Raw genomic sequence first — 9,788 nt, 5'->3', positions numbered from 1 at the left:
AAGCGGTGTGAACCGCGGGCCGTAACTGAGTCTGCGGGCGGGGCGCGCACGGGCGCGGGACCCCGGATGCGAGGTCAGTGAGCTCGTAGTGGGTCGGTAGCTGGTGTGTGGCACGCTGGAACCTGGATGCCCAGGAGGCAAGTCCCGTACTCCCCAGTAATTCGGGGAGGACTTGCTAGGGTCTCGAGCGGCACAAGGGCTCTGACCTCAGCCCGCCCACTTTCTTGTCCAGGTGCCCTACATAGGCGCGAGCGCCCGGCAAGTTGAGCATGTGCTGTCGTTGCTGCGAGGCCGCCGCGGAAAAACGGTGGATCTGGGTTCTGGCGACGGCAGAATTGTAAGGCCAGCGTGTGCGAGTGTTTTGTTTTGTTTTTCTTTTTCTTTTTGGTCCCGGAGATGAAACTCGAGACTGCGCTTGGGAGGCAGGCAGCGGAACCACTGAGCTAAGTCCCCGGCCCTGTGTGTCTGTTGTCTATGTCTGTCCCCTCTCACGTCCCGGTTCCCACTTTGGTTCCTGCAGGTGCTGGCAGCCCACAGGTGTGGTCTCCGTCCTGCTGTAGGGTACGAGTTGAACCCCTGGCTTGTGGGGCTAGCTCGGCTGCATGCCTGGAGGGCTGGATGCTTGCACAGTGTCTGCTATCTCAGGGAGGATCTTTGGAAGGTAACCGAAACCCCTCAGATCCCACACTTAGTCTCCAAGCCTTGTCTTTTAGCTTGGCCACCTGCTGACAGCCCCAGGTGCTTCTGCCAGCAGGGTGGGTTGTAGGTCAGAGCTCAGAAACGGCAAGGACTTCCTGCCCATCAGCCCTCTTCCTCTGTGAGGTGACTGACTGCCTTCTCCCACAGGTTAGCCTGAGGGACTGCTACAACGTGTCTGTATTCCTGGCCCCCAGTGTGGTAGGTCTGGGGTCACCTGCCCTACTGGAAGACTGGGCCACAACTGGGTATTTCCAAGGGGTGAGGGCTGCAGCCACTTCTCCACTGCTTTCTCCAACAGCTCCCATTCCTGGAGGATAAGCTGCGAGCCGAGCTACCCACAGGGGCCCGTGTGGCGTCTGGGCGTTTTCCCCTCCCCACCTGGCAGCCTGTGGCTGTGGTGGGTGAAGGCTTTGACCGAGTCTGGGCTTATGACATCCATGGTGATGGTCCATCTCTGTCTCCTTGGGAGGTACCTGTCCAAGCCACCCCAGAATCTGGTTCTACCTCAATTCTTAAGGCCCCCATTTCCCAAGCTAGCTGACTGGACACAATAAAGATTCCATGGGTCTCATGCTGATTTCTTTCACAGAGAGGTGGGGGGAGGGATAACTCCACTAGGTGAGGCTGGGGTTTGGAGAGGGCTCTATGCTGGCTGTGCAGGGGTCTCTTCAGAAGGCCCGTGGCTTACCGGCTGTGGGTCGTTGAATGCTGGGGCTTGGCTGCAGTTGGGGCCTCCACTTTCCAGGGGTCCCCTGCACCCACCAGCTTCCTCAGCCTCAGGATTTCTTGCTTGTACCTGCTCGGAAGGCCCAGCTGAAGTCACCTACCTAGCCAGGGATTCACTCCCACCCACGTCAGGGCCATTGGGTGACTCAGCCAACCTGCCAAGGTGCTGGTCCACATACTCCTGAAGCTCAGAAAGCCGCTCTTCAGCCTCAGAGGCCCTGACCAACAGCTGAGCCCGTTCATGTTCCAGCTCTCTCTGGTAGGGAGCATGAGCCATGAGCCAGGGCAGAGTGTGATGAGGACACCCATCAGGCCTTGCCCACTACCTGGGTGCCTTTGGAGAAATCTTGGAGCTTCTGGCAGATCTGGACCCAGGATACATTATTTGGACCCCTGTGAAGGAGAAGAGGCAGTCTCGAGGGCTGGTGTAGTAGCTGCTTGAGTTTGGGCCAGCCCTACCCGGGCCCTGGAACATCTGTGTGTGGAGGGCCTGCTGGCTGGCTCAAACAGCCCCAGTCTACAGAGATGCTACCCACAAACACACACTAGGTGTTTGTTTCCCTAAACCGTGGAAGGTACTCCCTTGAGACCTCTGCCCACTGTACAGTGGAGAGGTGGAGACTCAGAGGCAAGAACTAGCCATGTCACAGGCAGCCAGCTCCCACCCTCCCTTTATCTTGGGTACCCCAGGTCTTAGCTAAAATGGCCCTTCCTCAGTGGGCTATCCTGGCCCTCCCCATTCAAGGTTGACCCCTCTTCTGGCAAGCGCCCCCTTTACCGACTAGACTCTTACATAGCGGCTATTTCATTTTTCTGTGATTATCAGTGTCCCCCACATAAACCCAGAGATCCCAAGCCAGGGACAGCCCATTTGGTTTACTGCAGTGAAGAGCCCCACCTGGCAGGAAGGGTTTCTGGAATGAATGAATGGTGTGGGGCTCTGGTGTTTTGCTCTCTGCTTTTCCTCTTCTGGATCTACCTTCCCCAAACCCAAGTGAGGGCACTCACTGTGGCTCTGCTGCACTCCCCTGGGAGGCTTCACCAGGTCCCTTCTGGGGGTACAAAAGCAGCGTTCCAAACTTGCTGTGCTGCAAAGGTTTGAGATAGGGATTCTTCAGTTGGCTGAGCAGGGCAGGCTGCTCAGAGGTCCTGGGGCTGGGCTTTGATGAGCTTGAGATAGGTCTGTGGTGAGCTCTGGGGCTCTGCACCCCAACGCGGTGTAGCGTAGCAGAAAGGGAGCCTGGAGTTTCTGGAAATGGATTTCCAGCCTCACCTCATCTGCCTGCAGGTGACTGAGCTCAGTGGCCAGTGACTCCAAGTCAGTAGCTGCAGCAAAGTTAGCCTTGAGGGTTCCAGGTGCCCTTTTGGGGTCCACCAGTGCCTGGGGCTGCTCCTGCTGCATACTAAGCCACACTATGGGTCACACAGTGCCATCCCACCCCAGGTACCCAGGTCAGGGCAGGACCCACCTGCAAGTGACAAGCAGCTTCTCATGCCTACAGCTTAGATCTGCCAGGCGCTTGCGGTAGGACCGAGCAGCCTGTGCCAGCTGTTGCTCACGGCTGTGGTGTGCTGCCTGGATGTTCTCCAGAGTGGTCTCCAGGAACTTCTGAAGGGCTGCTTGGCCTGCACCATTGGCATATTTCTGGAGGAGGTGAGGTGTGCCGGAGCTGGGCAGGGCAGGGCTTGGTTAGCCCTAACCCCAGACCCTTGGGGTCCCCTGAAGCTGTCTAGGAGGCTTGGGTTCCCCAGGACTCAGAGGCCTCAGCTCATCCATCCCAGGGTCAGGGCCTAGGGCTAGGTGCTTACCACCACCTCTTGGGCACAGTGCCGCAGCCGGATGGCATACTCTTTATTTAACTTCTTCAGCTGCAGCTGCAGCTGGGCATTCTCAGCCTCAGTTTGGCGGAGGTGGCCCTGGCAGGTGGACAGCACCTGGGGTGGAGAAAGGACTTCTGCCGAACTTGTAAGGGCCCCCACCTGTGGATCTTAAAGCTTGCAGGATGGGGAAGGGCCTCACCACAGCTTGTGCAGCCAATCTCTGCCTGGCTGCCCTGGCATCCTCTCGGGCTCCCTGCAGCTGCTGGCCCAGGGCTGCCCTGCTGACAAAGTGTGAGGTCAGCCACAGCAGGGTGAGGGCCTCCCCCAGCCCCTTGGGAATGCTGCTCTGAGCAGTACTCTGCTGGGCTCTCCCAGTCCCAGGTGAAGAAACCACTCACATCCGTGTCTCTAGTGCCTGCTGCTGGGCCTTGTGATGCTGCAGCACCTGCTTCACTTCTCCCTGCAGCTGCTCCCAGCCTCCCAGCAGCTGTGAGGTGCACAAGGGCTGGATGCAAGAGCCCCCCGTTCCCAGATCCCTGTATGGCCCCCATCATAACCACAGGTTGGGAGAACCCCAGGCGGTCCCCCGAGGTAGGTGGCTGCCCGCTCAGATTGCTTCTGGCTTCAACCGCTCAGGCTCAGGGGTCAGCATGCCCTTGAACTAGAGGCCAGGGACTGCTGAGGAGTAGGCACACAGGTTCCATCTCACTGTGCCCTGTGGAGGGTCCCACCCGCCCAGCCAGCTCAACTCTGTTCATGGTAACCTGGAGCCTGTGGTGATCAGTGTATCCAGGTGCCTTGGCTTCCCGAGTGAACTCTTGTGCCAGTGCCTGGTGGTGAGCTGGGTTGGCCTCCACTGGGGCTGTGCGCCCTGGCCCAGCACGACCTCCATGCAGCTCCAGCTCTAGTACCCGGCTCTCTAGGTGAAGGACCTGTGGGCAACTCTGGTGAACAGGTACACCTGTCTATGGGGCCACCTGAAACAGGTAAATATTATCTGGGCACACCGAGGGACAGAGCACACGTGCTTGCTTGTGTGTGCACCCTATGCACCTGGACTCCTGTAGCACTTGCCCTAGTATATATCCTGTGCGCTCAGGCTTACACCTGTGGGCTCTCACAGCTGCTCACCTCCTTCTTCAGCTCGAAAACTTCAGCTTCGTGCTGCTCCTGCAGGCGATGGGTTGTGATCTGGAGGTCAACCAGCTCCTTGGAGATCTGTGTGTAGCCAGGGTGAGTGCTGCCTATGGGACCCTGTGGGTAACCAATCCGGCCAGCACCCTGGGGGTCCCAAACTCACCTGTAGCCGCTGCTCCTCACTCAGTTCCAGATCTGACAGGAACTCTGTCTCTAGATTGGTGGCCCTGGCTGGAGCACCCTCAGGGAGCAGGGAGCAGGGCTTTGCTGGCAGCCAGTCCTTGACGTGTGGTTCAACCTGGGGAGGCACCACCACACTGCCCAGAGGGTGTCCCAGGTCTGAGCCGTGGAACCCACTCTCACAAGAGTCTCCAGCCCTGCCAAGCTGAGGCAACCCTTTCTTTGGCCAGAATCAGACCCAGGAATCAGGGACCTGCACCCTTCCCTTCCTGGACTCTGGGAAAGGAAGGACCCCTGACCCTAGGGTGGCAGAAGAGTCCCGGGGAGACTCACATTCTCTGTGGCCTGAGGGAGGGCCCCTGGCCTGTGGCCTTGAGCTGCTATACCCTCCATATAGAGCAGGAACTCAGGCCTCTTGCAAACCTAGTGCTTTGCCCCTGCCCTGGCCTGTCCTGCCTGGTGGTTGTTGCTCCACACTGTGCAGCGTTACCAAGGCCTTTGTTGTTTTTATGGACTCCAAGGCCCGCCCATAGGGCCAGGCAGTTTAGTAGTGGGCAGGTTGGGGGAACTCTCATCTCTTGCCAAATATGGTGCCCCTCCTTCCTGGATACATTTGCTCACCTGGGAAATGCAAATAAAACCAGGGTGCTGAGCTAAAGATGCTGCTGTTAGTGTTTTCCTATGCCAGCTGCCCTGTCTTATGTGGACTGGATTCACACAGTCATTAGACGCCTTGTGTGCACCTCCTGGTGCTGGTTGAACCTGGGATAGTCAGGTAAACAAGGTGTACAGCCCTCCCCAACTCAGCCTGAAAGAAGGGGTGCAGATGTCCCAGCCAGAGGACTGGGTCCCCTGGAAAGCCTGGTTCAGCCCGGGTGCCCTGAAGGCTTCCCGGAAAAACTGACCAGAGTCCCGGCGCCTGGTAGAAACGTGCGCTCCGCGTCTCATCAGGCGCGCGCTCCCTTTGGCGCAGGCGCGGTCCGTCAGGCGCATGTTCCGATCCGCTGCACGCAGAGGCGAGGTGGGCATGGGCAGTGGACTGTACAGCCCTGCTCTCCGTTCGGGCTCCGTGGCCTGAGGCTCCGCCTCTACCCCTCAGTCTGTCCCATGCCTTCTAGGCTGTCCTTGCAGGTGCAAGGGAGGGGAGGGCGAGAATAGGCTCGCCCGAGTCTAAGGTCCTCCCGCAGCGGCGGGGAGGGGCCTGCGGAAGAGGCGTGGCTTGTTGGCACTGAGGGTGTGGCCTGGAGAGAAACTGCGCGGTGCGGTTTGAGGGCGTGGCTCACAGGGAGGCAGTGTTGCTTTGAAGCGAGAGGTCTGTAGTAGGGGAGTGACCTACCGGGCCTAGGTACAGACCCTGGGGGAAAAAAAAAAGGCGAAGGCACAGGGCAGTCTGGGGAAGCGGCTCACTGTGGCAGGGGCCGGGCTGCGTGAACCTGGAGTGAATTTCAGGCGAGCCGTCCGGTTAGTTCCTGGAGCAGGGCTGTGCTTTCACCCTGGGTGTGCGCGCGCATGTGTGCTGGTTGGGCCTCGCACAGCCCAGAAGTACTCCTCAGTAGGCTGGGGGCCTCTTTTGGAGGAGGAACGGGCAGCTGAGTTGTGCGACCATGAAGGTCAAGGTCATCCCTGTGCTTGAGGACAACTACATGTACCTGGTCATCGAGGAGCACCTCGGGAGGCTGTGGCAGTGGATGTGGCCGTGGCCAAGAGGGTGAGGGCCAGCTCTGGGCGGCAGGGGGCACCGCTGCACACCCCCTTTGATGGGTTCCTGGCCATCCTAGCTGGAGCAGACCCGAGCTTCTGGTCTCTAATTTAGCCTTTAAGGTTCTTGGAGCTGCCCTGAATTTGGGGCCGTTTTTGGTATTCCCACACATGTGCATCCAGTAATTGTCAGATGTCTCCCTCCCTCCATGAGACCTTGGGTCAGAATTAGGGTCCTGGTACTTGGTTATAGGAGGAGGCAGCGGACCCACTGAAGGTCCATCCCTTCCAGGTGCTGGAGACTGCAAGCCGGGAAGGGGAGTCTCTGGCTGCAGTGCTGACCACCCACCACCACTGCTGAGCTTGGGCAGGGGTAGGACTCTTCTACACTGCACAGCCCTGACCTGGTGCCTCCTGCTCGTCCCTAGGGACCATGCCCGTGGAAGTGAGGAGCTGACCAGGTGCAGCCAGGGCTGGTGGCGATGGGCGCAGATGAGCGCATCCCTGCACTGACTCGAAAGCGGGCACACGGCGAGGACCTGCGGGTGAGCCATGCTGAGGAGGACTGGGAAGGCCTCAGCTGCCCAGCCCCTTCAGGTCCCCTCCCCTCTGCCGCAGTTCGGGGCCATGCATGTCCGATGCCTGCTGACTCCCGGCCATACCTCTGGTCACCTGAGCTACTTCTGTGGGAGGATGAATGTCCGGCCCCACCTGCGCTCTTCTCAGGTGTAGCAACTCCTGGCTCACCCATCCCAGTGCTCTGGCCTACCCTGCTCCTCCAGGAGACGCGCTGTCAGTGGCTGGCTGCGGCTGGCACCTGGAGGGCAGCGCTCAGCAAATGTATCAGAGCCTGACTGGGACCCTGGGCACCCTCTCCCCCGAGACGTGAGGTGCGTGAGCTCCCTGTGGGTCCAGACCCTGCCTAGTCCTGTGCTTCCTCTGGAATGACCCAAATGCTCTGTACTGCCCTGCCCCAGACCAGAGATCTGAGTACCTTCTCCGGCCTCTACTTGGGCCAGCACCGGGCACCCACTGAGCACTCTCCTCTTCCAGAAGGTATTCTGTGGTCACGAGCATACACTAAGCAACCTTGAGTTTGCACATAAAGTGGAACCCTGCAGCGACCATGTGTGAGCCAAGCTGTCCTGGGCCCAGGTAGGCCACTCCTTACCCACTGGTGGGAGGGCAGTTGAGCGGGGGAAGGAGAGGCAGCATCCTCGTGGAGTTTGGGTGTAGGGACTTACAGACAACCCAAGTCAGCATGACCAACTTCAGGGAAAAGCTGATGTGTTCTGCTGTGGCTCCCCGTGACCCGATCCAAGCAGCTTGGACTGTCAGAAAGTCTAGTTGTGACAAGGGCCTGTGGTCATTACAGAGAAGGGATGAGGATGACATGCCCACTGTACCCTCAACCTTGGGAGAGGAGTTCCTTTACAGTCCCTTCCTGAGGGTAGGGTGAGTATAGCCCCTTTCTGGGCTTTCTGGTGGTGGAGGTGGGGAGTCCAGCCAGTATCCCTGGGGCAGACTTGGGCCTGGGGGCTCCCCGTGGAGTTAGCTGACAAGGGCTGCCTGGGGGCCTTGCCTCGTGGACAGTCATTTCAATAGTTAGAATGGAGCCCAGAGATTATTTATTGGGCCAAGTGTGTCTGGCACCAGGGAAGCCCTGTTAAGTGCTTTCCCATCATTTGCTGCCCTGCCCATCCCCACCTCCATCCTCATAGGTCGTGGGCCAGACCAGTGGCCCCCCCACCAGTGTGACCCTCCCCTCCCCCCAGAGAGGAGCCGGTGCAGGAGTTCACAGGCCGCACAGCACCTGCTGAGGTCCTGCCGGTGCTCTGTGGGGAGCGAGCAGCCTTCCAGCGTGCTGCTGAGCCACTGCAACCTCAGGCGCGGGCTCTCCTTGCACTGCAGTGGGGGCTCCTAGGTGAACCTGGGCAGAAATGAGCCGCAAAGGGAGCCTGCTTGCCTCGTGCCACTCTGGTGGACTGGACCCACTTAAGGATGGCTTCTCGAACACGCCTAAAGTCCTGCCCAGCCGGCCGCCCAGTCTGGGAGGAGCAGCAAGGGGTGCCCTCCATCTGTCGTTTATGGGGGTACAGGCAAGATCTCTGTGGGGCTTCATGGGCCTGAGAAGGAGTTACCCGGGACTTTGAACCCTGAATAAAGCTCCGAAAGGCCTTCCTCGGGGCTGCAGATACTCCGAAAAGCCAGCTGTCTCCACAGTTGTTGGGCGCGCCCCTTTATTAAAGGTGAAGCTTGGTAGGACACAGGCCTGGGGACCCAGCATTGAGGTACCGCGCTTACCCCAGACATGGGGTCCTGTCCTAGGTGCGCAGCTTCGTAACAGACAGCACACTGGCAGGGCCCCAGGCTCCCCCTCCTGCCAGGCAGTCCCTCTGCAGGGCTGTTGTTGGACCTACTCAGCAGGTCAGCCCTGTCACCCACAGTCAGGAAGGGGAAGGATGGCGCTCACAGACCTGGCTGAGTCTCCAGGACTCTAGAGGACGTTCGGCCTCCTCGGCCACTTCACCCCCACCTGGCAAGGCCAGGGCAGAGTCTGGAGGCATGCAGGTCAGCACTGGCTGGGTCCTGGACATAGCCAGTGTCCTGTTTCAGTCCCTAGGGCCCATCTCAAAGTCTGGGGAGAGCCCTGGTGTCTACGCTCTGCTTGGCCTTTGTGGGACTCCTAGTGCTGGTCCTGTGAGCTCCAGCAGGCCCCCAGCCTCCTACCACCGGATACTGAGGCCCGAGCTGGCCTTCTCTACAGCATGGTACTGTGTATGCAGCAGAGAGCTAGCCCTCTCTGAGCCCTCACCCTGCAGCCAGTGTTGGTACAGCTCCCGGACCCCAGGGGCATCCTCAGGTGCCTCTACCCTGATCATGCTGTACAGTCTCTCCACCTGCTGTAGAAGCTCCCTGCCTGGTACATCGTGGGCCTTGAGCTGACCTCCACCGTTCAGGCAGCCTGTGGCAGAGAAGATGTTATTGACATAGTGTTAGGAGGATGCAAGGCAGGTGTCCCAGCACACACCCCTTCCCACTACTCTACCTCCAAACCCCACTGGCAGATCACTACCCCCATGGTCCTAGTAGCCTGAGAGGACCTACCTGAAGGGCAGGCCATGACCTCCACATAGTGATAGGGGCAGCGGCCCCGCTTGAGCTTCTGTACCAGGTTCTGGATATTCCGGAAGCCATAGGCCACAGCGAAGTGCAGCAGCACCTGTCCCTCCCTCTCCAGGGTCACCTCCTGGAAGTCCTTATTCCTGGAAACGAGACTCACTGTATACACCACACAATACCAAGCTCCTACCTGAGCAGGGGGAGGCCTGCTGCGCCTGAGGCCCTGGCCAGGTGGCTCCCATACTGTCCCTGTCCTGGCAGGGAAGGGACAACTCCAGCTTGCTTCCTTGTCTGTAAGATGGGATTCCTGGGCCAGGGATTTGGCTCAGTGGTTCTGCCACCTGCCTTACAAATGCAACGGCCTGAGTTTAATCCCCGGGACCAAAAAAAAAAAAAAAAAAAAA

The 9,788-nt window shown here is 59.2% G+C and overlaps 4 protein-coding genes across 8 annotated transcripts in view; 2 read left to right on the top strand and 2 right to left on the bottom strand.

Moving 5' to 3' along the window:
• Positions 1-126: 126 nt before the first annotated feature.
• Antkmt (adenine nucleotide translocase lysine methyltransferase) lies at positions 127-8,573 on the top strand. Its single transcript, XM_033758555.1, has 11 exons — positions 127-156; positions 233-337; positions 521-661; positions 847-897; positions 998-3,079; positions 3,713-4,479; positions 4,601-6,271; positions 6,690-6,806; positions 7,315-7,416; positions 7,637-7,716; positions 8,037-8,573. The coding sequence occupies exons 1-5, from the start codon at positions 127-129 to the stop codon at positions 1,238-1,240; spliced, it is 570 nt and encodes a 189-aa protein (XP_033614446.1). The 3' UTR covers positions 1,241-3,079; positions 3,713-4,479; positions 4,601-6,271; positions 6,690-6,806; positions 7,315-7,416; positions 7,637-7,716; positions 8,037-8,573.
• On the bottom strand, positions 1,356-4,963 carry Ccdc78 (coiled-coil domain containing 78). Of its 5 annotated transcripts, none has more exons than XM_033758672.1 (13): positions 4,897-4,963; positions 4,547-4,681; positions 4,378-4,464; positions 4,011-4,178; positions 3,645-3,733; positions 3,446-3,524; positions 3,235-3,360; positions 2,895-3,070; positions 2,699-2,828; positions 2,434-2,513; positions 1,752-1,818; positions 1,581-1,681; positions 1,356-1,495 (listed from the first exon to the last, which is right to left on the bottom strand). In XM_033758672.1, exons 1-13 carry the CDS (start codon positions 4,954-4,956, stop codon positions 1,384-1,386), a joined length of 1,410 nt encoding a protein of 469 aa, XP_033614563.1. In that variant the 5' UTR covers positions 4,957-4,963; the 3' UTR covers positions 1,356-1,383. The 5 variants fall into 5 exon arrangements, with proteins under 5 accessions (XP_033614563.1, XP_010618862.1, XP_010618860.1 ...); XM_010620558.2 differs by having other exon boundaries at positions 1,413-1,495; positions 2,699-2,821; XM_010620559.2 differs by having other exon boundaries at positions 1,413-1,495; positions 2,699-2,818.
• Positions 6,151-8,573, top strand: Haghl (hydroxyacylglutathione hydrolase like). Its single transcript, XM_033758673.1, is given in 11 exon segments — positions 6,151-6,228; positions 6,231-6,271; positions 6,554-6,617; positions 6,689-6,715; positions 6,718-6,806; positions 6,880-6,943; positions 6,946-7,038; positions 7,041-7,146; positions 7,299-7,416; positions 7,637-7,716; positions 8,037-8,573. Coding segments are annotated over 11 exon segments (912 nt in total). The 5' UTR covers positions 6,151-6,167; the 3' UTR covers positions 8,206-8,573.
• Positions 8,574-8,620: 47 nt separating this feature from the next.
• The window catches only part of Ciao3 (cytosolic iron-sulfur assembly component 3), a 10,428-nt gene continuing 9,260 nt past the window's right edge, over positions 8,621-9,788 (bottom strand). Inside the window, exons 10-11 of the mRNA XM_010620563.3 lie at positions 9,370-9,527; positions 8,621-9,226 (exon numbers count right to left, since the gene is read on the bottom strand). Of these exons, the coding sequence (XP_010618865.1) occupies positions 8,988-9,226; positions 9,370-9,527 (397 nt within the window). The 3' untranslated portion in view covers positions 8,621-8,987. The remainder of the gene's footprint in view (positions 9,227-9,369; positions 9,528-9,788) is intronic.

Source organism: Fukomys damarensis, unplaced genomic scaffold (genome assembly GCF_012274545.1).
Source record: "Fukomys damarensis isolate Sample0158 unplaced genomic scaffold, DMR_v1.0_HiC HiC_scaffold_34, whole genome shotgun sequence".
In the NCBI taxonomy this organism is placed as follows: Eukaryota; Metazoa; Chordata; class Mammalia; order Rodentia; family Bathyergidae; genus Fukomys; species Fukomys damarensis.
The sequence above is the reverse complement of the archived record's forward strand: the minus strand, read 5'-3'. Positions and strand labels throughout refer to the sequence as shown.

Excerpts from the sequence above, each read along its gene's own strand:
- Antkmt (XM_033758555.1), top strand. The coding sequence starts at position 127 with ATGCCCAGGAGGCAAGTCCCGTACTCCCCA. Across the intron at positions 157-232 it reads GGCAAGTCCCGTACTCCCCA|GTGCCCTACATAGGCGCGAG; the intron begins GTAATTCGGGGA and ends TTTCTTGTCCAG. Across the intron at positions 898-997 it reads TATTCCTGGCCCCCAGTGTG|CTCCCATTCCTGGAGGATAA; the intron begins GTAGGTCTGGGG and ends TTTCTCCAACAG.
- Ccdc78 (XM_033758672.1), bottom strand. The coding sequence starts at position 4,956 with ATGGAGGGTATAGCAGCTCAAGGCCACAGGCCAGGGGCCCTCCCTCAG. Across the intron at positions 1,819-2,433 it reads GGGAGTGCAGCAGAGCCACA|GGGTCCAAATAATGTATCCT; the intron begins GTGAGTGCCCTC and ends TCTCCTTCACAG. Across the intron at positions 1,496-1,580 it reads GTGGACCAGCACCTTGGCAG|GTACAAGCAAGAAATCCTGA; the intron begins GTTGGCTGAGTC and ends CCTTCCGAGCAG.